This window comes from Pseudophryne corroboree, chromosome 1, assembly GCF_028390025.1.
Source record: "Pseudophryne corroboree isolate aPseCor3 chromosome 1, aPseCor3.hap2, whole genome shotgun sequence".
NCBI lineage: Eukaryota > Metazoa > Chordata > Amphibia > Anura > Myobatrachidae > Pseudophryne > Pseudophryne corroboree.
In genome coordinates this window covers 786,912,212-786,940,027 of record NC_086444.1, presented here as the reverse complement: position 1 = coordinate 786,940,027, position 27,816 = coordinate 786,912,212, and the positions used below count along the sequence as shown (strand labels likewise).

General features: G+C 47.9%; 1 protein-coding gene across 5 annotated transcripts in view; it reads right to left on the bottom strand.

Moving 5' to 3' along the window:
- The window catches only part of CENPE (centromere protein E), a 635,458-nt gene that overhangs the window by 358,383 nt on the left and 249,259 nt on the right, over positions 1-27,816 (bottom strand). For 4 of the 5 annotated variants that reach the window (XM_063918152.1, XM_063918161.1, XM_063918167.1 and 1 more), the window contains exons 16-17: positions 6,514-6,573; positions 6,269-6,436 (exon numbers count right to left, since the gene is read on the bottom strand). In XM_063918152.1, the coding sequence (XP_063774222.1) occupies positions 6,269-6,436; positions 6,514-6,573 (228 nt within the window). Of the gene's footprint in view, positions 1-6,268; positions 6,437-6,513; positions 6,574-6,648; positions 6,826-27,816 lie in introns of those variants that run through there. The other variant, XM_063918184.1, reaches the window with a different exon arrangement.

Below are 27,816 nucleotides of genomic sequence, written 5' to 3'. Positions count from 1 at the left end.
AATTTGGACCATATGGCAAAATAAAAGTTAATGCAAAGGTCTGCAAACACTTTTCTCCTAAAAGTGCTATAATGATGTAGTCATTGTGCATAAATCATTCCAGATCAATAGCGGATGTGTTTCAAGTACTAAGGTACTAGTCATCAAGGTAGAGCAAAATACCGTAACCAAGGAACAAACACAGCTACAACCAGGAAAACACCTGTGGTTTACCTGGATTGCCATCCACCAGACCTCACCTGTCCAAAGTATCCTTCATCTGGGCAAATAGCCTTACTGTTGAGGAACAGCTTTCCCGGCCTTTTACCACTGGGATAATAGAAGTTTCAGCTCAACCTCTTGGATTCTCACATGGAAGAGAGCAAGTGATGCTCTACATGGAGTGAGAACCTGTTAAGCTACAGCCCACACACTTTCAGAGTAGACCTGGATTGTATGTCTGCACCAAATGGTGTCTGAAGAGGAGAACACAAGATGGTCACTCCAGCAGTGATCACTGCTACTGTAGGCTAGATCAGAAGCGGGTGTTTTACTCTGCCCTGCCCCCAGCTGCTAAAATATTGCATGGACCATCCACCAAGCCGATTGCTTCTGTGCCAAACACTTTAGCCAAGCAGGCTTAATCATTAATGGGGAGGAAAACTTATCAAGTGCTCTCCTAAAAGCCATGCCTCTGGTGCTCAGTGACAAATTGTAATCCACAAGACTACTGCTTGCTCCTGGCACCCCACATGTGCCAGTTTATCTGGGCTAAGGCAATAGACAGTTCAGTAGGTTTCATATTAATGTACTACATAAAATTATACTTTATTGCAGTAATTCAGTATTATAAGAAAATTGCCCTTATCTTGAGCCAAAAGCAAACCGCTGCACCTCTTCGGAAGATCCTCTGTTAGCAGAATTCTAAACAAAAAATTCTAAAAACAAATAGCACTATAAACCATGAACAAGTTCTCTCAATATTGATCAACACCAATTTAATACGGCCAAAATATTTTTTGTTGTTGTGACTGGCGCCCAAGATGGCTGCCTCACCTTTTGTATGCTCCTGATCATCTCCATAAAACTGCTTAAATTCACCACAACTGACCTATGAATCAACATAAATATCCAAGGACTTACCTTTAACTTGTACTACTCTATGGGGACATTTCATCAACACCAACGGATTGCATTCCTGCGCTGAGATACACACTGGATTGAATCCTGGACTGAATCCTCTGCATATCTCCACTGAGAAATCCCTAGTTTAGCAGCTGCTGTACTCTGCATTGGACATTACCCAGATAAGGTACTGTGGATTACAACCTATCTTTGGCTACATCCAGCCCCTCACTTAGACATCATCCACCACTGTTCTCTGAGCAACAAATAACTGACTTATTGCATTAATCTGCTAATATCAGTATATTCAGGCTCTGAATTGCTGAAGGCTCACTGTTTAAAATCAGGATCCATTTCCAGGACACGTTATCACTACCCCCACAAAAAAAATCTACTTCAAAGGCCTCTCACACTGAGACTTTTCACACCTACACAGTAGGAATTGGCTTCTAACACCTTTCCAAAAGACTGCCTATCCTAGGATAATTGACCAAATCAGCAGTTATTTTATTTATTACTTTCTTCAAATATACCCAATAGGTTATAGCAATAACTTTGTTCATAATCCCATTATAATTGTGGATCACATACCGAATTGGGGGAAAACAAAACACAAAAAGGAAAAAAGAAAAAAAAAAAAACCACTGCTTTCTCTCCCTCTCATCATGATATGCAGCTCAAACTTATAGTAATCTGTCATTGATGACCAAATGTATACGTATTGCTCCAGTTTCAATCTTTCACTCCGCCCACTACGTTCTGCAGTTCCTATCACACCATCACAGGCTTCTATTCGCCAATCCCTTGGCATTTTATAAAGAAAACACATGCGCATTCGTGGGAAGCGAGCAGGCCGGAAATGTATTTCCCCCGGTAACCATCTAAGTCCTTTGCCCACCTGCTCACCCCCATACTCAAAGAACAATCAAATAGAAGTGATACCCAAAAGACGGCCCTGTGTTTGGTAGGACAGAACTGTCAACTCTCACTTTGTGACCCCCATACCCAGAGCTCCTGCACTTAACAAAGAAAACTGAAGGCCCTCTGGTATGCCCAATCAGGTCAGTCCTTTGTAATGCCAGATCTATAAGAAACAATACTGCAACAATTGCTGACCTTATTGAATCTGCATATCTAGCCTGTATTACAGAGACCTGGCTAGATGAAAATGCAGTACCTATAGTGGAGGCTGCAGTACCAACAAACTACTCTGTCATCCACAACCCAAGAATGGACCGCAGGGGTGGCTATCTGCTTCAAAAAAAGAACTTAAACTTAGGGTCAACCCTATTGAAACTACTCGCTCATTCGAGTGCATTGCTGCCCGGAGTTCGACAGGATTAGGTTTCAGAGTACTTCTCATTTACCGGCCACCTGGAGATGGAAAGTTATTTCTACAAGAAATTGCAGACACGGTTGCTGGCCTGGTTCTGGAACATCAAAGATGGCTCATCCTCGGGGATTTCAATGCATGGGTGGATGATGAGCTCTCACGCCTTGGCCAAGACCTCCTGTGCACAACGAATGGTCTGGGCTTCACACAGGTCATTCCTTCTGCCACACATAAAAGTGGTCACACTCTCGACCTTGTCTTTCAGATTGGATTAGAAGTTACGGACCTAAAAATAAACCCAGTCATCTGGTCAGACCACTACTTCCTCTGGTTCTCAGTTGCAACCCCTCAAATAAGATCTCTGCCCGTGGAGTTGACCAGGTATCGTCCAAGGAGGGGTATGACTCCCCAGGCTCTTGCAGCAAATCTGGATCTCTCTGCTATACTGGGTGCCTGTGGAGATCCCTGTTCCCTAGTCTGTTATTATAATAGGGATGTTAGGGCTGCAATTGATATTATCGCCCCTGTGCGTTTAAGACCTCGTAAACCACAATGTCAAGCTCCATGGTTCGACAACAGTGTTAGTGAGCTTAAGAAAAGGGGCGTAGACTTGAAAGACAATGGAGGAAAACTAACCTAGTGGATGACAAAATAAAACTAATAAAGCATAACGAAGAATATCAATCGACAATCACTCGTAAGAAAGCACAGTTCCTGTCAAATGAGATCACAGCAGCAAACAATAGGCCAGCTCAACTTTTCCGCACAGTGGAGATGCTTTGCAAGCCAGCATGCCTGCAGACTGATGAAACCCTCTCCCAGGCAAGATGCAACGAGTTTGCAAACTTCTTTGCAGATAAAATATCCACCGTCCGGGCTGGAATCTCCACAGTGCCATCAAAGGAGTGCCAAACTACAAAGCCTGCCAATATAAACTACCTGCCTTCATGGACCAGCTTTGACCCAGTGGATGTAAAGGACACTGCTGAAATTGCTCGGATTTTGCATCCCACCACCTGTGATCTGGACCCAGCCTCAACCAAGCTTCTAATAGGTTGTATGGATATAATTGGTCCAGTCTTTGCACAAATTGTTCAATGCTCTTTGCAGACAGGCATCTTTCCTGAACCTCTAAAGGAAGCAATTGTTAGACCGCTTCTTAAAAAACCTAATTTAGATCCCGACTGCATGACCAACTACAGACCGGTATCAAACCTTCCTTTCCTAGGAAAGGTTATTGAGAAAGTGGTTGCAAATCGACTGGAAACCCGCCTGACAACCCATGATATTTATGATCATTTCAATCAGGATTCAGGAGAAGACATAGCACTGAAACAGCCCTGGTGTGCGTGTTAAATGATCTTCTGATGGCAAAAGACAGAGGTGACTGTTCAATATTAATCCTTCTGGATCTCTCGGCAGCATTTCATACCGTGGACCATGGGCTTCTGATTGAGCAACTGATAAATTTCAGTGGTCTGGATGGCAGAGTCCTAAGCTGGTTCAAATCATTTCTCACAGGCAGGTCACAGAGAGTATCATCTGGATTATACTCATCACCACCAGTGCCATTGCCATGTGGTGTCCCACAAGGTTCTATACTATGCCCCATGCTTTTTGCAGTATACATGCTCCCATTGGGTGAAATAATCAGGCGCCATGGCCTGGTCTACCACTGCTATGCAGATGATACACAACTGTACTTGTCCTTTGCTCCGGGCACTGATAACCCAATAGCAACCCTAAATGGCTGTCTAGCTGAACTACAGGAGTGGATGAGCGCCAGTTGGCTGCGACTGAACCCGGATAAAACAGAGGTCCTTATGATATGACCGCAACATCAAAGGACAAGACTGCAGCATAGCCAACCAACTGGACTTACACTCGGGGATTCAGAATTACAGACCAGTGATCGTGTGCGGAATCTTGGCGTTGTCCTGGATTGTGGCTTGACACTTAAACATCAGATATCAGCCACAATCAAATCCTCATTCTTTCACCTGAGGAACATAGCCAGAATCAAGCACTTAATTCCCTCAGATGATATGCCAAAAGTCATACATGCATTTGTATCATCTCGTTTAGACTACTGTAATGCCCTCTACCTTGATCTACCAGCAAGAGAATTGCAACGCTTACAGCTGGTGCAAAACACAGCTGCCAGGCTATTAACCAACCAGCCCCGTTCTAGCCACATAACACCCCATCCTCTACTCCCTTCACTGGCTGCCTGTAAGATGGCGAATCATCTTCAAGATTGACTTACCGAGTTTCAAAGCATTACATGACCAGAGCCCAAGGTACCTGAAACAGCTTCTGACCCCATACTGCCCCACTCGATTACTGCGATCTGTAGATGAAGGACTAATAGCAGTACCTAGAATCTACCGTAATTCATCTGGGGGTCGAGCTTTTAGTCATGCGGCTCCGACTCTATAGAACTCACTTCCCCGCACAGTGCGAGAGGCCCCAACTATAGAATCCATCAAAAGTAGACTCAAGACTTTTCTGTTTACTCAAGCATTTCCATAATGTCCCTTTTAGTATCTTCATGCTTCTGTATTTTATGAAAATGTACTTTATTATTTTCTGTACTATATTATGCTATGTATCTGTTAAGCGCCTTGAGTCCTATTGGAGAAAGGCTATATAAATAAAATTATTATTATTATTAGTATGTCCATTAATAAAACAATTGTGAACCAAAATGCTGTAAGAAAATCTCTGAGAAGGAAGAACACTTAAGTGATGCGTTCAAAGTCCAATGTGATCTGGAATTACACCTCATAAAATCACCAGAAAGAAAAGCCACCTGTTAGTAGAAATCAGAATATTTTTTATTCATGATATAATAGTTGTGAATTGTATTACAAGTTGCTTCTCAAGAGGTATTATAGTCTCATTCCCAACTACCGGCCCATCTCTCGCATCCCTTTTACCTTCAAACTCCATGAGTGTATTGTCTACACCCATCTTACTTTCCTCCTACTCACTGTTTGACACAATACAGTCTGGCTTCAGTCCTCTCCACTGAAAGTGTCCTTTCGAGAGTCTGCAATGACCACCTTTCTGCTAAATCCAAGGCCACTACTGTCTGCTGCATCTAACACTGAACCACCCTCTCCTTCTGCAAATCCTTTACTACCTAGGTATGCACGATACTGCCCTCTCCTGGCCAACTTCCTACCTCGGACTGTTCCTTTTCTGTGTCCTCTCATGACTACCTCCCCCCTCTTACTGTAGGTGTACCCCAAAGTTGCTATTCTTGGACCACTCCTTTCCTCTCTATACGTTCTCTTTATGCAAGCTTATTAGCGCTTGACTTCCAACATCATTTATATGTTGCTAAAACTCAAATCTACCGTTCCTCCCCCGCTCTCATCACTTACGTATTCAACTATCTCTCTGCTATCTCTTCTTGGATATCCCTGTGCTTTTTTAAACTTAAGATGTCCAAAACTGAGCTGATCATCTTACCACCATCCCGTACAACCTCAACTACCACAATTGCATAACCTCACCTCCCACAATTTTATTGTCTATAGATGGCACTACATTCTATTCCAAGTCAGGAATAGTCCCAGTCCCACGAAGCAGGCAGCCTGGTGCCATCCAGTCCTGCCTGAAAAAAAAAAAACAAGCTTTACAAATAAAATGTAGAAAATTCTTCAGGAGCTTCCAGAGACGTGACCGGCTCATCCGGGCACATTTTCTAAACAGAGTCTGGTAGGAGGGGCATAGAGGGAGCAGTCCTGCACAGTGAAACAAACCTGCTATGCAAAACCTGCCTAAAGCAGAAAATAGCATAGCCATTGGTAGAATTTGGCTCACCTCATACTCTTTTTGAGTTTCTTTTTCCAATAGTTCAAATTCATTGGTCTCCTTTTTCTCTGCAATATATTTTTCTAGAGAATCTAAGTCCATCTTCAGGCTCTCATTTTCTAGTACAACACTATCAAAATTAATCCGCAGCAGAGACAATTCCTCTAAAGCAGTCTCCTAAAGGCAAGAAGGAAATAATTTAAATATTTTCTATGCCTTTCACATACTTACAGTAACACTAAATAAGCACTTACTTTCTCCTTCATTAAATCTTCGCATATTTGAAGGCTTTCCATAAAGTCATTTTGTTGAGCCTGAAAATAAAAACATGACATTTTCATCTAACTAGGACAAAGTTTAAGCAAACAAAAAAGGAATTTAATACCTACCGGTAATTCCTTTTCTCCTAGTCCGTAGTGGATACTGGGTCTTGTACTTAAGTACCATGGGGTGTCGATCAGGTCCACTAAAGCCTGGCACTTTAAAACTTTTAGTGTGTGCATGTGTGCTGGCTCCTCCCCTCTATGCCCCTCCTACAAGACTCGGTCTAGGAAAACTGTGCCCGAGGAGATGGACATGATCTGACAGAAGAAACACAACAGTGGTGAGGCAACAAGCCAATACACGACCATAAACGAAAGGAGAGTGCTAACTAGAACAGAGGATAGCAACACCAACCTAACCCAGATCCCAACAGAATAGGACCGCAACGTTGGTCCAACCAAACACTTACACAGGTAAGCAGGAACGAAGAACTGAAGCAGACGCTCAGTATCCACTACGGACTAGGAGAAAATAGGATTTTGATTATCTACCGGTAAATCCTTTTCTCGTAGTCCGTAGAGGATGCTGGTGTCCATATTAGTACCATGGGGTATAGACGGGTCCACCAGGAGCCACAGGCACTTTAAGAGTTTGAGAGTGTGTGCTGGCTCCTCCCTCTATGCCCCTTCTACCAGACTCAGTCTGGAAACTGTGCCCGAGGAGATGGACATCTTCCAGAGAAGGATTATACACAGATATAGTGGTGATATTCATACCAGCTCACACATACAAGGCATGTTAAGACAACGTAGCTTGAACACTCAGCAACCGCTGAAACATTACTTACCAAGTAACAATGGAGAATTCAACTAAAACGACGTTGAACTGAACCAAATAACATTTTGCAGGAAACCGAAGGATCCTATACAGACTACGAGAAAAGGATTTACCAGTAGGTAACCAAAATCCTATATTCTCTTACGCCCTAGAGGATGCTGGGGTCCACATCAGTACCATGGGGATGTACCAAAGCACGGGAGGGAGAGCGTGGAGACTCCTGCAGAACTGATTGATGATCTAAAGTTCAGTCAGAGGCCAAAGTATCGAACTTGTAAAACTTTGCAAATGTGTTCGACCCAGACAAAAGTTGCAGCTCAGCAAAGCTGCACTGCCAAGACACCCCGGGCAGCCGCCCAGGAAGACCCCACCTTACGAGTAGAGTGGGCCTGAACAGATTTTGGACACGGCAGTCCTGCCGTAAAATAAGCGTGCTGGATAGTGAACCTGATCCAGCGAGAGATCGTCTGCTTAGAAGCAGGACACCCAATTTTCTTGGGATCATATAGGACAGAGTTCGACTTTCTGTGACGAGAAGTTCTCTTCACATATCTTCAGAGCCCTGATCGAAGGACTTTGATGTAATTGGAGTAAGTAGCGACTGGCACCACAATAGGTTGGTTGATATGAAATGCCGACACAACCTTCGGAAGAAAACTGCTGACATGTCCGAAGCTCAGCTCTATCTTCGTGGAAGATCAAGTAAGGGCTTTTACAGGATAAAGCCCCCAACTCGGACACATGTCTAGCAGAAGCTAAGGCCAACAAAATGACTGCCTTCCATGTAAGAAATTTGACCTCAACCTCCTGTAGAGGCTCAAACCAATCCGACTGGAGGAACTGCACCACCACGTTAAAGCGCCTAAGACGGTACAAAGGGAGGTTGGATATGCAGAACTCCCTTCAAAAAGGTCTAAATCTCAGGGAGGGCAGCTAATTGTTTCTGAAAGAAAATGGATAGGGTCGAAATCTGGACCTTCACAGAACCTAACCTCAGGCCCATAGCCACTCCTGTTTGCAGGAATAGAAGGAAACGTCCCAGTTGAAAATCCACTGTAGGAAAACTTCTTGGACTCACACCAAGAGACACATTTCTTCCAAATACGATGGTAATGCTTAGACATTAACCCTTTCCTAGCCTGTATGAGGGTAGGAATAACCTTCTTCAGAATGCCCTTCCGAGCAAGTATCAGGCGCTCAACTTCCATGCCGTCAAACGTAGCCGCAGTAAGTCTTGATAGGTGAACGGCCCCTGCTGCAGCAGGTCCTCCCGAAGAGGAAGAGGCCTCGGCTCTTCTTGCAGTAGATTCGGAAGGTCTGCGTACCAAGCCCTTCTTGGCAATGAGGATCGCTTGAACCCTTGTTCTCCTTATGAGCTTTTAGGATTCTTGGGATGAGTGGGAGTGGTAGAAACACGTACACTGACTGGAACACACTAGGGTGTCCACTGCCAGTGGGTCCCTCGACCTGGAATAATAACGCCAAAGCTTCTTCTTGAGACGAGAGGGCATCATGTCTATCTCGGTTAATCCCAAAAGATCTGTTATTTCCTTGAACACCTCCAGGTGCAGACCCCACTCCCCTGGATGGAGATCGTGTCTGCTGAGGAAGTCTGCTTCCCAGTGGTCTACTCCCGGAATGAAGATGGCAGACAGCGCCAACGCGCGTTTTTCTGTCCAAAGGAGTATTCTCGTCACCTCTGACATTGCTGCTCTGCTCTTCGTTCCGTCTTGTCGGTTTATGTAAGCCACTGTTACGTTGCCCGACTGCACTTAAATGGCCCGATTTCTTAGAAGAGAGCCCACTTGAAGTCGAAGACCGTTGTAGACGGCTCTTAGTTCCAGGATGTTGATGGGCAGGCCGGCTTCCAGGCTTGACCACTGTTCTTAGAAGGTTACTCCCTGAGTGACTGCTCCCCAGCCCCGAAGGCTCGCATCAGTGGTTAGAAGGACCCAGTCCTGAATCCCGAACCTGCGGCCATCCAGACGATGAGGCAATGGGAGCCACCAGAGGAGTGAAATACAGGCCTTTGGCGACAGACGAATTCTCTGGTGCATGTGGAGATGAGATCCCGACCACTTGTCCAGGAGATCCAGTTGGAAGGTCCGAGTGTGGAACCTCCCGTACTGGAGAGCCTCGTAAGAGGCCCAACTTTCCCAGAAGGCGAATGCATTGATGAACTGACACCCGGGCTGGCTTCAGGACATCCCGGACCATAGCTTGTATTACGAAAGCCTTTTCCTGTGGAAGAAACACCCTCTGCACTTCCGTATCCAGGATCATTTCCAGAAAGGACAACCTCTGGGTTGGTTCCAAATGTGACTTTGGAAGGTTCAGAATCCAACCATGACTCTTGAGGAGGCGTGTTGTGAGAACAATGGATTGCAGCAGCTTCTCCTTGGACGATGCCTTATCAGCAGATCGCCCAGATATGGAATGATGTTCACACCCTGTTTGTGAAGGAGAATCATCATTTCTGCCATCACCTTGGTAAACACCCTTGGTGCTGTGGAGAGGCCGAATGGCAGGGCATGGAACAGGAAATGACAGTCCAGCAATGCGAAACGGAGATAAGCCTGATGCGGCAGCCAGATCGGAATGTGGAGGTACGCATCCTTGATATCAAGAGATACCAGGAACTCCCCCTCTTCCAGACTTGATATCACCGCCCTGAGAGACTCCATCTTGAACTTGAACTCCTTTAGAAAGGGGTTCAATGATTTTAGGTTCAGAATGGGCCTGACCGAACCATCCGGTTTCGGTACCACGAAAAGTTTCGAATTGTAACCTTTGTTCTGCATGTCAGGTGGTACTGGTACAATGACCTGTGCTTCCACCAGTTTTTGGACAGCACCCTGTAGTACAGTGCTGTCTGCCAACAGAGTTGGCAAGCCTGATTTGAAAAAACGATGAGCAGGGAGACTTTGAAATTCCAGCCTGTATCCCTGGGATACAATATGTATCACCCAGGGTTCCAAGCCGGATGATACCCAGACGTGACTGAAGTGTCTGAGTCTAGCTCCCACTGGTCCCATCTCCAGGCCGCGCGGTCCACCATCATGCGGAGGACTTTTGGCGTAACTGAAGCAGGCTTTTGCTCCTGGGAACCTGCAGCTGCAGGATTCTTGGACTTAACTCGAACTCCCCTAAAGAAGGTATTGGATGTTCTGACCTTTCTAGGTTTGTTAGGCCGAAAGGACTGCGTTGCAGATGAAGAGAAGGACTTCTTCGGAGCAGGTGCTGCTGAGGGAAGAAACGGAGACTTACCCGCTGTAGCCATGGATATCCACGCATCTAGCGCTTCCCCAAAGAGAGCCTGACCTGTATAGGGTAGGGCCTCCACACTTTTCCTGTATTCTGCGCCGGCCGACCACTGGCGCAGCCACAGTCCCCGACGAGCTGAAACAGACATGGAAGATATTCCCGCAGCCATGGAACCCAGGTCTTTCATGGATTCTACCATAAAACCTGCTGAATCATGTATGTTGCGTAAATATAAAGCAAGGTCATCCCTATCCATCGTATCCAAATCCTCAAGTAAGGTAGCCGACCACTTTACTATAGCCTTTGCAATCCATGCAGTAGCAATAATGGGACGTAATATGGCCCCTGTAGCAGTGTACATTGATTTAGGCGTGTTATACATTTTTCTATCAGCTGGCTCCTTTAAGGCGGTAGATCCTGGAACAGGCAAAATCACCTTCTTTGAGAGTCTGGACACAGATGCGTCAACAATCGTTGGGTTTTCCCATTTTTTCCTATCCTCCTCAGGGAAAGGAAACGCCACCTGCACCCTCTTAGGGACCTGGAATTTTTTCTCTGGGTTTACCCATGCCTTTTCAAATATAGCATTCAATTCCTTTGACGCAGGGAAGGTTAGCAAGGTTTTTTTTTTTTTCAGTGAAAAAAGCCTCCTCAACCTGCTCAGGTGTGGTATCATTAACATTTAACACATCCCTGATAGCCTCTATCAACAATTGCACCCCTTTGCAAGAGATGCGGATCCCCGCAACACACCCCCATCACCGTCTGTAGTGTCAGAATTGGTATCCATGTCGTCTTGTGTGACATGCACAAGCGCACGTTTGTGGGGGTATATAGCGGGGCGTCCTGAGGTACCAGAAACCGGCCATACTGCCATAGAGCTCTGTAATACCTGGGTTGCAGATTCATTACTTGCAACCCTGCCAGAAATCTGAGAAATCCAAGATTAGATAGAGGAAAATAACTCGGGTTCCCTTGCTGGTATCTGTGCTAAACCAGTGCTATCCTGATTCCATGGAATGGGTTCCTGGGAGGATAAATCCTCTGCAGCATATGACACAGTGTCCCTGGACATAGCTAAAGGAGACCAAACATTCCACACACACACACACACACACACACACACACACACAGGTGAGGGCAGACCGTTTTTCCCCCCCAAGAATGGCGAGAGACACAGATTGGAGCCAACCCACACACAGCGCTTTTAGCAAAGGGAGACCCCTTGTCAGCGCCGACTGTGCACCTTAATAGGACACACAGTCGTATTACAGCCTCCCCTTCTTTCTGCAACCCCCTGGTACCATGTACAGATAGCTGGAGTTGCTGTGGAGGGAGCTGTTCTTCCTCTCAGCGCTGTGCAGGCAGGAAAATGGCGCTGAAACGCTGCCGTGTCCTTAATGGCGCTGTCTTCCCGCTCTTCATGGATTATACTGGCCTGAGAAAATAAGATTTTACTCACCAGTAAATCTATTTCTCGTAGTCCGTAGTGGATGCTGGGGACTCCGTAAGGACCATGGGGGATAAACTGGCTCCGCAGGAGACTGGGTACTCTAAAGAAAGATTTAGTACTACCCGGTGTGCACTGGCTCATCCCTCTATGCCCCTCCTCCAGACCTCAGTTAAGGAAACTGTGCCCAGAAGAGCTGACATTACAAGGAAAGGATTTTGGAATCCAGGGTAAGACTCATACCAGCCACACCAATCACACCGTATAACTTGTGATAACATACCCAGTTAACAGTATGAACAAACAACATAGCATCAACCAAAGGATGCCAATACAACATAACCCTTTATTAAGCAATAACTATATACACGTATTGCAGAAAAAGTCTGCACTTGGGACGGGCGCCCAGCATCCACTACGGACTACGAGAAATAGATTTACCGGTGAGTAAAATCTTATTTTCTCTAACGTCCTAGGGGATTATACCAAAGCCTCCTAACGGGCGGGAGAGTGCGGATGACTCTGCAGCACCGAATAGGCAAACACAAGGTCCTCCTCAGCCAGGGTATCAAACTTGTAGAATTTTGCAAAAGTGTTAGAACCCGACCAAGTAGCAGCACGGCAAAGCTGTAATGCCGAGACCCCTCGGGCAGCCGCCCAAGAAGAGCCCACATTCCTTGTGGAATGGGCTTTCACTGATTTCGGATGCGGCAATCCTGCTGCAGAATGAGCCTGCTGAATCGTGTTACAGATCCAGCGCGCAATACTTTGCTTTGAAGCAGGAGCACCCAGCTTGTTGGATGCATACAGGATAAACAGCGAGTCAGTCTTCCTGACTCCAGCCGTTCTGTTAACATAAATATTCAAAGCCTGGACCACGTCCAGCAACTTGGAATCCTCCAAGTCACGAGAAACCGCAGGCACCACAATAGGTTGGTTCAAATGAAACGAAGACACCACCTTTGGTAGAAATTGCAGACGAGTCCGCAATTCTGCCCTGTCCATATGAAAAACCAGATAGGGGCTTTTACATGACAAGGCCGCCAATTCTGACACACGCCTAGCCGACGCTAAGGCCAACAGCATGACCACTTTCCATGTGAGATACTTTAGCTCCACGGTCTTAAGTGGCTCAAACCAGTGGGATTTCAGGAAACCCAAGACCAAGTTAAGATCCCAAGGTGCCACTGGTGGCACAAAAGGGGGCTGAATATGCAGCACTCCCTTAACAAACGTCTGAACCTCAGGCAGTGAAGCCAGTTCCTTTTGAAAGAAAATGGATAGGGCCAAAATCTGGACCTTTATGGATCCTAATTTTAGGCCCATAGTCACTCCTGACTGTAGGAAGTGCAGGAATCGACCCAGCTGGAATTCCTCTGTAGGGGCCTTCCTGGCCTCACACCAAGCAACATATTTTCGCCATATACGGTGATAATGTTTTGCTGTCACGTCTTTCATAGCCTTTATCAGCGTAGGAATAACTTCATCCGGAATGCCCTTTTCCGCTAGGATCCGGCGTTCAACCGCCATGCCGTCAAACGCAGCCGCGGTAAGTCTTGGAACAGACAGGGCCCTTGTTGTAACAGATCCTGTCTGAGAGGCAGAGGCCATGGGTCCTCTGAGCATTTCTTGCAGTTCCGGGTACCAAGTCCTTCTTGGCCAATCCGGAGCAATGAATATTGTTCTCACTCCTCTTTTTCTTACAATTCTCAGCACCTTTGGTATGAGAGGAAGAGGAGGAAACGCATAGACCGACTGGAACACCCATGGTGTTACTAGTGCGTCCACAGCTATCGCCTGAGGGTCCCTTGACCTGGCGCAATACCTGTTTAGCTTTTTGTTGAGGCGTGACGCCATCATGTCCACCTGTGGCAGTTCCCACCGATTTGCTAGCAGCGTGAAGACTTCTTGATGAAGTCCCCACTCTCCCGGTTGGAGGTCGTGTCTGCTGAGGAAGTCTGCTTCCCAGTTGTCTACCCCGGAATGAACACTGCTGACAGTGCTTGCACGTGATTCTCTGCCCATCGAAGAATCCTGGTGGCTTCTGCCATCGCCACCCTGCTTCTTGTGCCGCCCTGTCGGTTGACATGGGCCATTGCAGTGATGTTGTCTGACTGAATCAGCACTGGTTGATCTCGAAGCAGAGGCTCCGCTTTGCTTAGGGCGTTGAATATGGCCCTTAGTTCTAGGATATTTATGTGCAGACAAGTCTCCTGACTGGACCACAGCCCTTGGAAGTTTCTTCCCTGAGTGACTGCCCCCCATCCTCGGAGGCTGGCATCCCTGGTCACCAGGACCCAGTCCTGTATGCTGAACCTGCGGCCCTCGAGGAGGTGAGCACTCTGCAGCCACCACATAAGAGACACCCTGGCCCTGGGTGCCAGGGTGATCAGCCGATGCATCTGAAGATGCGATCCGGACCACTTGTCCAACAGATCCCACTGAAAGATCCTGGCATGGAACCTGCCGAAGGGAATGGCTTCGTATGACGCCACCATCTTTCCCAGGACTCGCGTGCAGTGATGCACCGACACCTGTTTTGGTTTCAGGAGGTCCCTGACCAGAGTAACGAGCTCCTGAGCCTTCTCCTCCGGGAGAAATACCTTCTTCTGGTCTGTATCCAGAATCATGCCCAGGAAGGGCAGACGCTTCGTAGGGATCAGCTGCGACTTTGGAATATTCAGAATCCAGCCGTGCTGCCGCAACACTTCCTGAGAGTGTGCTACGCTGATCAGTAACTGCTCCCTGGACCTCGCCTTTATGAGGAGATCGTCCAAGTATGGGAAAATTGTAACTCATTGCTTCCGAAGGAGCACCATCATCTCCGCCATCAATTATAACTCCCTTCTGCCGAAGGAGTATCATCATTTCGGCCATTACCTTGGTAAATATTTTCGGTGCCGTGGACAGGCCAAACGGCAGCGTCTGGAATTGGTAATGACAGTCCTGTACCACAAACCTGAGGTACTCTTGATGAGGCGGATAAATGGGGACATGCAAGTAAGCATCCTTGATGTCCAGAGACACCATGAAATCCCCCTCTTCCAGGCTTGCAATGACCGCTCTGAGCGATTCCATTTTGAACTTGAATTTCCTCAGATAAATATCCAGGGATTTTAAATTCAAGATATGTCTGACCGAAGCGTCCGGTTTCGGTACCACAAACATAGTAAAATAGTAACCACTTCCCTGTTGGAGGGGAACCTTTACTACCACCTGCTGGAGGTAAAGCTTGTGAATTGCCGCCAGCACCACCTCCCTTTCCATGGGGAAAGCTGGCAAGGCCGATTTTAGGTAACGGTGAGGGGGCGTCACTTCGAATTCCAGCTTGTATCCCTGAGACACAATTTGTATAGCCCAAGGATCCACCTGTGAGCGAACCACTGGTGGCTGAAATGTCGGAGACGCGCCCCCACCGCTCCTGGCTCCGCCTGTGGAGCCCCAGCATCATGCGGTGGATTTAGTGGAAGCCGAGAAGGACTTTTGTTCCTGGGAACTAGCTGCATGGTGCAGCTTTTTTCGTCTATCCCTGCCTCTGGCAAGAAAGGATGCCCATCTGACTTTCTTGCTCTTTTGCGAACGAAAGGACTGCATTTGGTAATACAGTGCTTTCTTCGGCTGTGGGGGAACATAAGGCAAGAAATTTGACTTCCCTGCCCTAGCAGTGGAAACTAGGTCCGAGAGACCGTCCCCAAATAATTCCTCACCCTTATAAGGCAAAACCTCCATGTGTTTTTTTAGAGTTGGCATCCCCTGTCCATTGCAGAGTCCATAAGACCCTTCTGGCAGAAATGGACATTGCGTTAATTCTAGAGCCCAGCAGGCAAATGTCCCTCTGGGCATCGCGCATATATAGGACAGCGTCCTTGATATGTCCCAGGGTCAGTAGAACAGTTTCTCTGTCCAGGGTATCTATCTCCTCCGAGAGATTATCAGTCCATGCTGCTACAGCACTACACATCCAGGCCGAAGCAATTGCTGGCCTCAGTAGAGTACCAGAATGTGTATAAACAGACTTCAGGATAGCTTCCTGCTTTCTATCCGCAGGATCCTTTAGGGCGGCCGTATCCTGAGACGGCAGGGCCACCCTCTTAGATAAGCGTGTCAACGCCTTGTCTACCCTAGGGGAGGATTCCCAGCGTAACCTGTCCGTTGGCGGGAAAGGATACGCCATCAGTAATCTCTTGGAAATTACTACCTTCCTATCAGGGGAATCCCACGCTTTATCACATAATTCATTTAATTCATGTGAAGGGGGAAAAGTCACTTCTTGCTTTTTCTCCCCATACATATAAACCCTCTTGTCAGGGACAGGGGTTTCCTCTGATATGTGCAATATATCCTTCATTGCTATAATCGTGTAGCGGATGGCTTTAGTCATTTTAGGCTGCAACTTTGCATCATCGTCATCGACACTGGAGTCAGACTCTGTGTCGGCATCTGTGTCAACCATCTGGGATAGTGGGCGCTTGTGAGACCCTGACTGCCTCTGCATTGTAGGATCAGGCATGGGTTGAGACCCTGACTGTCCCAAGGCTACAGCTTTATCCAACCTGTTATGCAAGGAGCTTACATTATTATTTAACACCTGTCACATATCCATCCAATCAGGTGTCGGCACCGTCGTCAGCGACACCTCATTCATCTGCACTTGTTCTGCCTCCACATATCCTTCATCAAACATGTCGACACTGACGTACCGACACACACAGGGAATGCTCTGACTGAGGACAGGACCCCACAAAGGCTTTTGGGGAGACAGAGAGAGAGAGTATGCCAGCACACACCCCAGCGCTATATAACCCAGGGATTACACTAACTTAGTGATTACCCAGTAGCTGCTGTTTGTGATCGTTTTGCGCCTAAATTTATGTGCCCCCCCTCTCTTTTTTACCCTTCTTGTACCTGGATACTGCAGGGGAGAGCCTGGGGAGCGTCTTTCCAGCGGAGCTGTGAAGAGAAAATGACGCTGATGTGCTGAGGAAGAAGGCCCCGCCCCCTCAGCGGCGGGCTTCTGTCCCGCTTGTATGTGTAAAAAATGGCGGGGGCTCGAACATATATCCAGTGCCTGACTGGATATATGCATTAGTTTGCCAAAAGGTACCTTAATTGCTGCCCAGAGAGCCCCCCCCTGCGCCCTACAGTGACCGGAGTGTGTGGGTGTGCTGCGGGAGCAATGGCGCACAGCTGCAGTGCTGTGCGCTACCTTAAGTGAAGACAGGAGTCTTCTGACGCCGATTTCGAAGTCTTCATGCTTCTGTACTTCTGGCTCTGCGAGGGGGACGGCGGCGCGGCTCCGGGAACGGATGATCAAGGTTAGGTACCTGTGTTCGATCCCTCTGGAGCTGTGTCCAGTAGCCTAAGAAGCGCAACCTAGCCGCAGTTAGTAGGTTTGCTTCTCTCCCCTCAGTCCCACGTAGCAGAGAGTCTGTTGCCAGCAGAAGCTCTCTGAAAATAAAAAACCTAAACTACAATACTTTCTCCTTAGTAAGCTCAGGAGAGCCTACTAAAAGCACCCAGCTCTGGCCGGGCACAGATTCTAACTGAGGTCTGGAGGAGGGGCATAGAGGGAGGAACCAGTGCACACCAGGTAGTACTAAATCTTTCTTTAGAGTGCCCAGTCTCCTGCGGAGCCCGTCTATCCCCCATGGTCCTTACGGAGTCCCCAGCATCCACTAGGACGTTAGAGAAAAATGTGCTGCCTGAGATCCGAGGACCCAGACAGGCTTCTGGACCAATGTAGGGGGTAAGCGCTGGCCCAGGGCATGCCTCACAGCGCTGCACCATGTGTCGCTGAACCTTCCCAGTGTGAAGATGGCGGCAGCGGTGAGGGAGCGCAGTATTCACTGCGCTCCCTCCCCGCTGCCGCCATCTTTACACCGGCCTCCTTCTTGCTAGGGGGGTCGGTGTCTCACTAACCACATCTTCAGCTCTGTAAGGGGTCGGCGGCATGCTGCTGGGACGAGCGGTACCCTGTGGCAGAGAACCACTCTGGAGCTCAGTGTCCAGTCAGCAGAGACAGTGGCTCAGACCCTGCAGGGCGGACACTGCTCCCCCCCTTAGTCCCTCGCTGCAGGGAGGCTGTTGCCAGCAGCCTCCCTGTAAAATAAAAAAAAAAATACCTTTTCTAGAAAAGCTCTGTAGAGCTCCCCTAGCTGTGACCGGCTCCTCCGGGCACATTTTCTAAACTGAGTCTGGTAGGGGCATAGAGAGAGTAGCAAGCCCACACACTCAAACTCTTAAAGTGTTAATGGCTCCTGGTGCTCCAGTCTATACCCCATGGTACTAATGTGGACCCCAGCATTCTCTAGGACGTAAGAGAAAAGGAATTACCGGTATGTATTAAATTCCTATTTTCTCTTTTATCCTAGTGGATACTGGGCTCTTGTACTTTGGGAGCTTTGGGACTTCCCCATGGGCAAACTGAAGGTCATCCTTGGCCAAGGTATCGAACCTTTAGAATTTAACAAACGTGTTTGAATCAGACCAAGTTGCAGTTCGGCACAACTGTAGGCCCGATAGACCCAGGGCAGCCGCCCAGGAAGACCTCGTCGAGTGGGCCTGAATAGACGTCGGCAAGGGCAGAGCCGCCGAAGTATAGACCTGTTGAATAGTCAACCAGAGCCAACGAGCAATAGATTGCTTAGAAGCAGGCCGATCAATCTTGTTGGCATCATAAAGGACAAACAGCGAGTCAGATTTCCGATATGACATCCTTTTGACAAATCTTTAGAGCCCTGACCACATCCAAGGACTCCGTACCAACAGAAGAGTCAGACAACACTGGAACCTCAACAGGTTGATTCACATGAAAAGCTGACACCCCTTCAGGCAACAACTTAGTGCGGGAACTTAGCGCGGGTCCTAAGTGCCGCCCTGTCTGCATGAAAAATCAAACAAGGGCTCTTACAGGATAAAGGCCCCTAATTCATAAACAAGTCTGGTAGACACCAATGCCAATAACATCACAGTCTTCCAGGTTAGAAACTTTAACTCCACCCTATGTAAGGGTTCAAACCAGTCCGACTGGAGAAAGGACAAAACCACATTGAGATCCCAAAGAGCCGTTGGAGGAATAAAAGGTCGTTGTATATGAACACCACCCTTAAGGAAAGTCTGAACTTCTGGTAACATGACAAGCTGTTTCTGGAAGAAAATAGAGAGCGCCGAAATCTGGACTTTGAGCCTAGACTTAGGCCCATATCCACTGCCACTTGTAGGAAAAGTAGAAAAGCGACCAATTATAAATTACACGGGAGACACACTTCTACTTTCACACCAGGAAACATACTTTTTCCAGATACGACGATAATGTCTTGACGTAACCATCTTCCTGGCCTGGACCATGGTGGAAATAACCCGGGAGGGAAGACCCTTTCTTGCTAGAATTGCCCTCTCAACTTCCAAGCCGTCAAACGTAGCCGCTGAGTCTGGACAGATAAACAGACCTTGCTGCAGACGATACCCGTGGAGCGGCAGAGGTCAGGGATCCTCCGAAAAAAGGTTAGGAGGTCCAGGGCATTTAGAATTGCCTGAACGCTTTCCCGTCTTAGCACCCTTGGGAACAGCGGTAGAGGAGGGAACAGGTACACAAACTGGTACATCCACATGTCGACAGCGCATCCACTGCTACAGCCTGTGGATCCCTCGTCCTGGAACAGTAACAGCGTAGCTTCTTGTTGAGTTGAGAAGCCATCAGATCAATCTGCGGACAGCCCCACCAGTGATCTAACTGTTGAAACACCTGGGGATGTAGGCCCCATTCCCCAAGATGTAGGATGTGACTCCTGGATTGAATACGGCTAAGATGGCCCTTGCGTTGGCCTCCGCCCAGAGAAGGATTTTTGAGACCTCTCGCAGCGCTGCATCTTGTTCCCCCTTGTCGGTTTAATGTACGCCACCGCCGTAGCGTTGTCCAACTGAACCTGGATCGCCTGATCCTTCAGGAAAAGAGAAGCCTGCATAAGAGCATTGTAAATTGCCCTGAGCTCCAGGATGTTTATCGGCAGAGCCAATTCCTGTCTTGACCTTCCGAGGACTGAGCACCGAGCAAACCATAGCCTGGATAGTCCAGGCCTTTTCCATCGGGATAAATACCCTTTGAGACACTGTATCCAGTATCATTCCCAGGAACTGAAGATGTTGGGTCGGTTCTAGGTGAGAGATTTCTGAAAATTTAGGATCCACCCATGATCCGTAAGGTAGGTGAGTCGTCATATCGATGCTGTGCAGCAGACGCTCCCTGGACACAGCTTTTATTAGGAGATCGTCAAAGTATGGGACTATGTTCACCCCCATCATGCGCAGTTGCAGCATCATCTATGCCATAACTGTGGTGAAGACCTTCAGAGCTGCGGATAATCCGAAGTGTAAAGCCTGAAACTGTAAATGGTCTTCCAATATGGCGAACCCGAGTTAAGTCTGATGGGAGGGGCCACATGGATATGTATAGGTAAGCATCCTTGATGTCCAGAGACACCAGGAACTCCCCCTCCTCCACAGCGGAACAACAGCCCGCAGGGATTCCATCTTGAATTTGAACACCCGCAAATACGGGTTTAGAGACTTCAGGTTCAAGATGGGGCGCACCGAACAGTCTGGTTTGGGACGACAAAAAGACTGGAGTAAAAAATAAGAATTTACTTACCGATAATTCTATTTCTCATAGTCCGTAGTGGATGCTGGGGACTCCGTCAGGACCATGGGGAATAGCGGCTCCGCAGGAGACAGGGCACAAAAAGTAAGCTTTTAGGATCACATGGTGTGTACTGGCTCCTCCCCGTATGACCCTCCTCCGAGCCTCAGTTAGGTACTGTGCCCGGACGAGCGTACACAATAAGGAAGGATCTTGAATCCCGGGTAAGACTCATACCAGCCACACCAATCACACCGTACAACTTGTGATCTGAACCCAGTTAACAGTATGACAAACGTAGGAGCCTCTGAACAGACGGCTCACAACAATAACAACCCGATTTTTTTGTAACAATAACTATGTACAAGTATTGCAGACAATCCGCACTTGGGATGGGCGCCCAGCATCCACTACGGACTATGAGAAATAGAATTATCGGTAAGTAAATTCTTATTTTCTCTAACGTCCTAGTGGATGCTGGGTACTCCGTCAGGACCATGGGGATTATACCAAAGCTCCCAAACGGGCGGGAGAGTGCGGATGACTCTGCAGCACCGAATGAGAGAACTCCAGGTCCTCCTTAGCCAGAGTATCAAATTTGTAAAATTTTACAAACGTGTTCTCCCCTGACCACGTAGCTGCTCGGCAAAGTTGTAATGCCGAGACCCCTCGGGCAGCCGCCCAAGATGAGCCCACCTTCCTTGTGGAGTGGGCATTTACAGATTTAGGCTGTGGCAGGCCTGCCACAGAATGTGCAAGTTGGATTGTGCTACAGATCCAACGAGCAATCGTCTGCTTAGATGCAGGAGCACCCATCTTGTTGGGTGCATACAGGATAAACAGCGAGTCAGATTTTCTGACTCCAGCCGTCCTTGAAATATATATTTTCAATGCTCTGACAACGTCCAGCAACTTGGAGTCCTCCAAGTCGCTAGTAGCCGCAGGCACCACAATAGGCTGGTTCAAGTGAAAAGCCGAAACCACCTTAGGCAGAAACGGAGGACGCGTCCGCAGTTCTGCCCTGTCCGAATGGAAAATCAGATATGGGCTTTTGTACGATAAAGCCGCCAACTCTGATACTCTCCTGGCTGAAGCCAGGGCCAGTAGCATGGTTACTTTCCATGTAAGATACTTCAAATCTACCGATTTGAGCGGCTCAAACCAATGGGATTTGAGAAAATCCAAAACTACGTTGAGATCCCACGGTGCCACTGGAGGCACAATCGGGGGCTGTATATGTAGTACACCTTTGACAAAGGTTTGTACTTCAGGCACTGAAGCCAATTCTTTCTGGAAGAAAATCGATAAGGCCGAAATTTGAACCTTAATAGACCCCAATTTGAGGCCCATAGACAATTCTGCCTGCAGGAAATGTAGTTATCGACCCAATTGAAATTCCTCCGTTGGGGCCTTCTTGGCCTCACACCACGCAACATATTTTCTCCAAATGCGGTGATAATGTTGTGCGGTCACTTCCTTCCTGGCTTTAATCAAGGTAGGAATAACTTCCTCTGGAATGCCCTTATCTTTTAGAATCCGGCGTTCAACCGCCATGCCGTCAAACGCAGTCGCGGTAAGTCTTGGAACATACAAGGTCCCTGCTGAAGCAGATCCCTTCTTAACAGTAGAGGCCACGGCTCTTCCGTGAGCATCTCTTGAAGTTCCGGGTACCAAGTCCTTCTCGGCCAATCCGGAGCCACGAGTATTGTTCTTACTCCCCGTAGCCGTATAATTCTCAGTACCTTTGGTATGAGAGGCAGAGGAGGAAACACATACACGGACTGGTACACCCACGGTGTTACCAGAGCGTCCACAGCTATTGCCTGAGGGTCTCTTGACCTGGCGCAATATCTGTCCAGTTTCTTGTTGAGGCGGGACGCCATCATGTCCACCTTTGGTTTTTCCCAACGGTTCACAATCATGTGGAAGACTTCTGGATGAAGTCCCCACTCTCCCGGGTGGAGGTCGTGTCTGCTGAGGAAGTCTGCTTCCCAGTTGTCCACTCCCGGAATGAACACTGCTGACAGTGCTATGACATGATTTTCCGCCCAGCGAAGAATCCTTGCAGCTTCTGTCATTGCTCTTCTGCTTCTCGTGCCGCCCTGTCTGTTTACGTGGGCGACTGCCGTGATGTTGTCCGACTGGATCAACACCGGCTGACCCTGAAGCAGCGGTTTTGCCAGGCTTAGAGCATTGTAAATCGCTCTTAGCTCCAGTATATTTATGTGAAGAGACGTCTCCAGGTTCGACCACACGCCCTGGAAGTTTCTTCCCTGTGTGACTGCTCCCCAGCCTCGTAGGCTGGCATCCGTAGTCACCAGGACCCAGTCCTGTATGCCGAATCTGCGGCCCTCTAACAGATGGGCACTCTGCAACCACCACAGAAGAGACACCCTTGTTCTTGGTGACAGTGTTATCCGCTGATGCATCTGCAGATGCGATCCGGACCATTTGTCCAGCAGATCCCACTGAAATATTCGTGCGTGGAATCTGCCGAATGGAATTGCTTCGTAAGAAGCCACCATCTTTCCCAGGACTCTTGTGCATTGATGTACTGACACATTTCCTGGTTTTAGGAGGTTCCTGACAAGTTCGGATAACTCCCTTGCTTTCTCCTCCGGGAGAAACACCTTTTTCTGAACAGTGTCCAGAATCATTCCCAGGAACAGCAGACGTGTCGTCGGGGTCAATTGAGATTTTGGAAGATTCAGAATCCACCCGTGTTGTTGAAGCACTACTTGGGTTAGTGCTACTCCGACTTCCAGCTGTTCTCTGGACCTTGCCCTTATCAGGAGATCGTCCAAGTACGGGATAATTAATACGCCTTTTCTTCGTAGAAGAACCATCATTTCGGCCATTACCTTGGTAAAGACCCGAGGTGCCGTGGACAAACCAAACGGCAGCGTTTGAAACTGATAATGACAGTTTTGTATCACGAACCTGAGATACCCTTGGTGTGAAGGGTAAATTGGGACATGCAGATAAGCATCTTTTATGTCCAGGGACACCATGAAGTCCCCTTCTTCCAGATTCGCTATCACTGCTCTGAGTGACTCCATCTTGAACTTGAATTTCTGTATGTACAGGTTCAAGGATTTCAGATTTAGAATAGGTCTTACCGAACCGTCCGGCTTCGGTACCACAAATAGTGTGGAATAATACCCCTTTCCCTGTTGTAGGAGGGGTACCTTGACTATCACCTGCTGAGAATACAGCTTGTGAATGGCTTCCAATACCGTCGCCCTTTCTGAGGGAGACGTTGGTAAAGCAGACTTTAGGAACCGGCGAGGGGGAGACTTTTCGAATTCCAACTTGTAACCCTGAGATACTACCTGCAGGATCCAAGGGTCCACCTGTGAGCGCGCCCACTGTGTGCTGAAAATCTTTAGTCGACCCCCCACCGCCCCTGAGTCCGCTTGCACAGCCCCAGCGTCATGCTGAGGGCTTTGTAGAAGCCGGGGAGGGCTTCTGTTCGTGGGAAGTAGTTGCTTGCTGCACCCTCTTACCCCTTCCTTTGCCTCTGGGCAAATATGACTGTCCTTTTGCCCGCTTGTTCTTATAGGAACGAAAGGACTGCGGCTGAAAAGACGGTGTCTTTTTCTGTTGGGAGGTGACCTGAGATAAAAAAGTGGATTTTCCGGCTGTTGCCGTGGCCACCAGATCCGATAGACCGACCCCAAATAATTCCTCTCCTTTATACGGCAAAACTTCCATATGTCGTTTGGAATCCGCATCACCTGACCACTGTCGCGTCCATAAACTTCTTCTGGCAGATATGGACATCGCACTTACTCTCGATGCCAGAGTGCAAATATCCCTCTGAGCATCTCGCATATAAAGAAAAGCATCCTTTAATTGCTCTATAGTCAATAAAATACTGTCCCTATCCAGGGTATCAATATTTTCAGTCAGGGAATCCGACCACACCACCCCAGCACTGCACATCCAGGCTGAGGCTATTGCTGGTCGCAGTATAACACCAGTATGTGTGTATATACTCTTCAGGGTAGTTTCCAGCCTCCTATCAGCTGGATCCTTGAGGGCGGCCGTATCAGGAGACGGTAACGCCACTTGTTTTGATAAGCGTGTGAGCGCCTTATCCACCCTAGGGGGTGTTTCCCAGCGCGCCCTAACCTCTGGTGGGAAAGGGTATAATGCCAATAACTTCTTTGAAATTAGCAGTTTTCTATCGGGGTTAACCCACGCTTCATCACACACGTCATTCAATTCCTCTGATTCTGGAAAAGCTACAGGTAGTTTTTTCACACCCCACATAATACCCCCCTTTGAGGTACCTGCAGTATCAGAGATATGCAAAGCCTCCTTCATTGCCGTGATCATATAACGTGTGGCCCTATTGGAAAATACGTTTCTTTCTTCTTTCCCTGACGGTGCCTGAGACGCCTGGACAGGTACTAACTGGTTTTCCGGCCGTCTCATGTCGTCAACTGACTTTTGCAGCGTGCTAACATTATCACGTAATTCCATAATTAAAGCCATCCATTCCGGTGTCGACTCCCTAGGGGGTGACATCACCATTACCGGCAATTGCTCCGCCTCCACACCAACATCGTCCTCATACATGTCGACACACACGTACCGACACACAGCAGACACACAGGGAATGCTCTTATCGAAGACAGGACCCCACTAGCCCTTTGGGGAGACAGAGGGAGAGTTTGCCAGCACACACCAAAGCGCTATAAAAATGTATATAAACAACCCTAAAAGGTGTTGTTTCTGTTATATGCGATTAATAAATAAAAATATCGCCAAAATACGCCCCCCTTCTCTGTTTTACCCTGTTTCTGTAGTGCAGTGCAGGGGAGAGTCCTGGGAGCCTTCCTCACAGCGGAGCTGAGCAGGAAAATGGCGCTGTGTGCTGAGGAGAATAGGCCCCGCCCCCTAAAACGGCGGGCTCTTCTCCCGGAGTTTGCGATATATGGCAGGGGTTAAATACATCCATATAGCCTCAAGGGCTATATGTGATGTATTTTAGCCATAGAAAAAGGTATTATACATTGCTGCCCAGGGCGCCCCCCCCAGCGCCCTGCACCCTCAGTGACCGCTGGTGTGAAGTGTGCCGACAACAATGGCGCACAGCTGCAGTGCTGTGCGCTACCTTATGAAGACTGAAAGTCTTCTGCCGCCTGTTTCCGGACCTCTGGACCTCTTCAACTTCGGCATCTGCAAGGGGGGTCGGCGGCACGGCTCCGGGACCGGACTCCATGGCTGGGCCTGTGTTCGATCCCTCTGGAGCTAATGGTGTCCAGTAGCCTAAGAAGCAAATCCATCCTGCACGCAGGTGAGTTCACTTCTCTCCTTTAAGTCCCTCGTAGCAGTGAGCCTGTTGCCAGCAGGACTCACTGAAAATAAGAAACCTAAAAAACTTTTTCTAAGCAGCTCTTTATGAGAGCCACCTAGATTGCACCCTGCTCGGACGGGCACAAAAACCTAACTGAGGCTTGGAGGAGGGTCATAGGGGGAGGAGCCAGTACACACCATGTGATCCTAAAAGCTTACTTTTTGTGCCCTGTCTCCTGCGGAGCCGCTATTCCCCATGGTCCTGACGGAGTCCCCAGCATCCACTAGGACGTTAGAGAAATATACGTTATGGTAAGAACTTACCTTTGATAACGGTATTTCTCCTATGTCCACAGGACAACAATGGGATATGATAGAGCGACAGCGGATTGGTACCAAACGATCACAAGCTTTCTGGCCTCCCAGGATGCAACGGGCTCATCCATATAGCCCCGCCCACTGGCTAAGTAATATCAGTTGTTTTCCAAAGCATTTAGGCAGGAGCATTATGTAGAACCCTATTCAGGCGAGAAGATCACAAACGCACATTCTTCCATGCAAGAAGGAACAGGTTAGCAAGTATAATCCCTGTGGAAACCTGTGGACATAGGAGAAATACCGTTCTTAACGGTAAATTCTTACTATAAACGTATATTTCTCCGGCTGGGTCCACAGGTTATCCACAGGATAACAATGGGATTTCCCAAAGCAATTTTTAGTGGTGGGGACGCTCCTGATTGGACAGGAGAACCTTACGCCCGAATTCAGCGTCATGAGAGGCAAAAGTATCCAAGGCATAATGTCTAATGAATGTGTTAATGGAAGACCATGTCGCTGCCTTACATATCTGTTCTGCTGAAGCACCATGTCGTGCTGTCGATGAAGGACCTACCTTACGTGTAGAGTGAGCAGAGACATTAGCCGGAACAGGGAGATCAGCTCGAGAACATGCTTCTGAAATAATCATTCGAAGCCATCTTGCTAGCGTCTGTTTAGTAGCAGGCCATCCCCTCTTGTGAAATACGTAGAGAATGAAGAGAGAATCTGTCTTTCTGATGGCCCTGGTACGATCCACGTAGATTCTTAATGCACGTACTATGTCCAGCGACGCTTCTCCCGCAGAAAGTCCTGACACCTGGAAAGCCGGGACTACAATTTCTTACTTAAGGTGAAACTTAGAGACCACCTTAAGAAGATAAAGCAGTTCTCAGAACTTGGTCTGGTTATCTGGATAAAAAAAAAAGAAAAAAAGCAAATAAATAAATAAATCAGAAAAGGAGACTTACATGACAGCGCTCCTGAATCTGACACTCTTCTAGCTGATGTCATAGTCAGTAGAAAGAGTACTTTAGCTGTCAAACATTTAAGATCCACTTTATTAAGTGGTTTAAAAACGGAGCACCCTGAAGGGCTTTGAGGACCAGACTTAAATCCCAAGGTATTGCAGGAGGAACAGCACAGCACTCCCTGGAAAAAAGTACGCACATCCTGTAAAGAAGCAATTTTCTTTTGAAACCATACAGTCAATGCTGATACTTGAACTCTCAAGGAAGCCACCTTCAAACCCTTATCCATTCCTGTCTGAAGGAAATCTAAGATTCTGGATACTCTGAAAGATTTTGGATCCATACTTCTTTCACTGCACCAATGAATATAGGCTTGCCATATTCAGTGATAAATGCGAGCTGAGGAGGATTTCCTTGCTCTGAGCATAGTTTGAATTACCTGTTGTGAGAATCCTCTTGACTTCAGGATAGAGGTTTCAACAGCCACGCCGTCAAAGACAGCCGATCCAGATGCCTG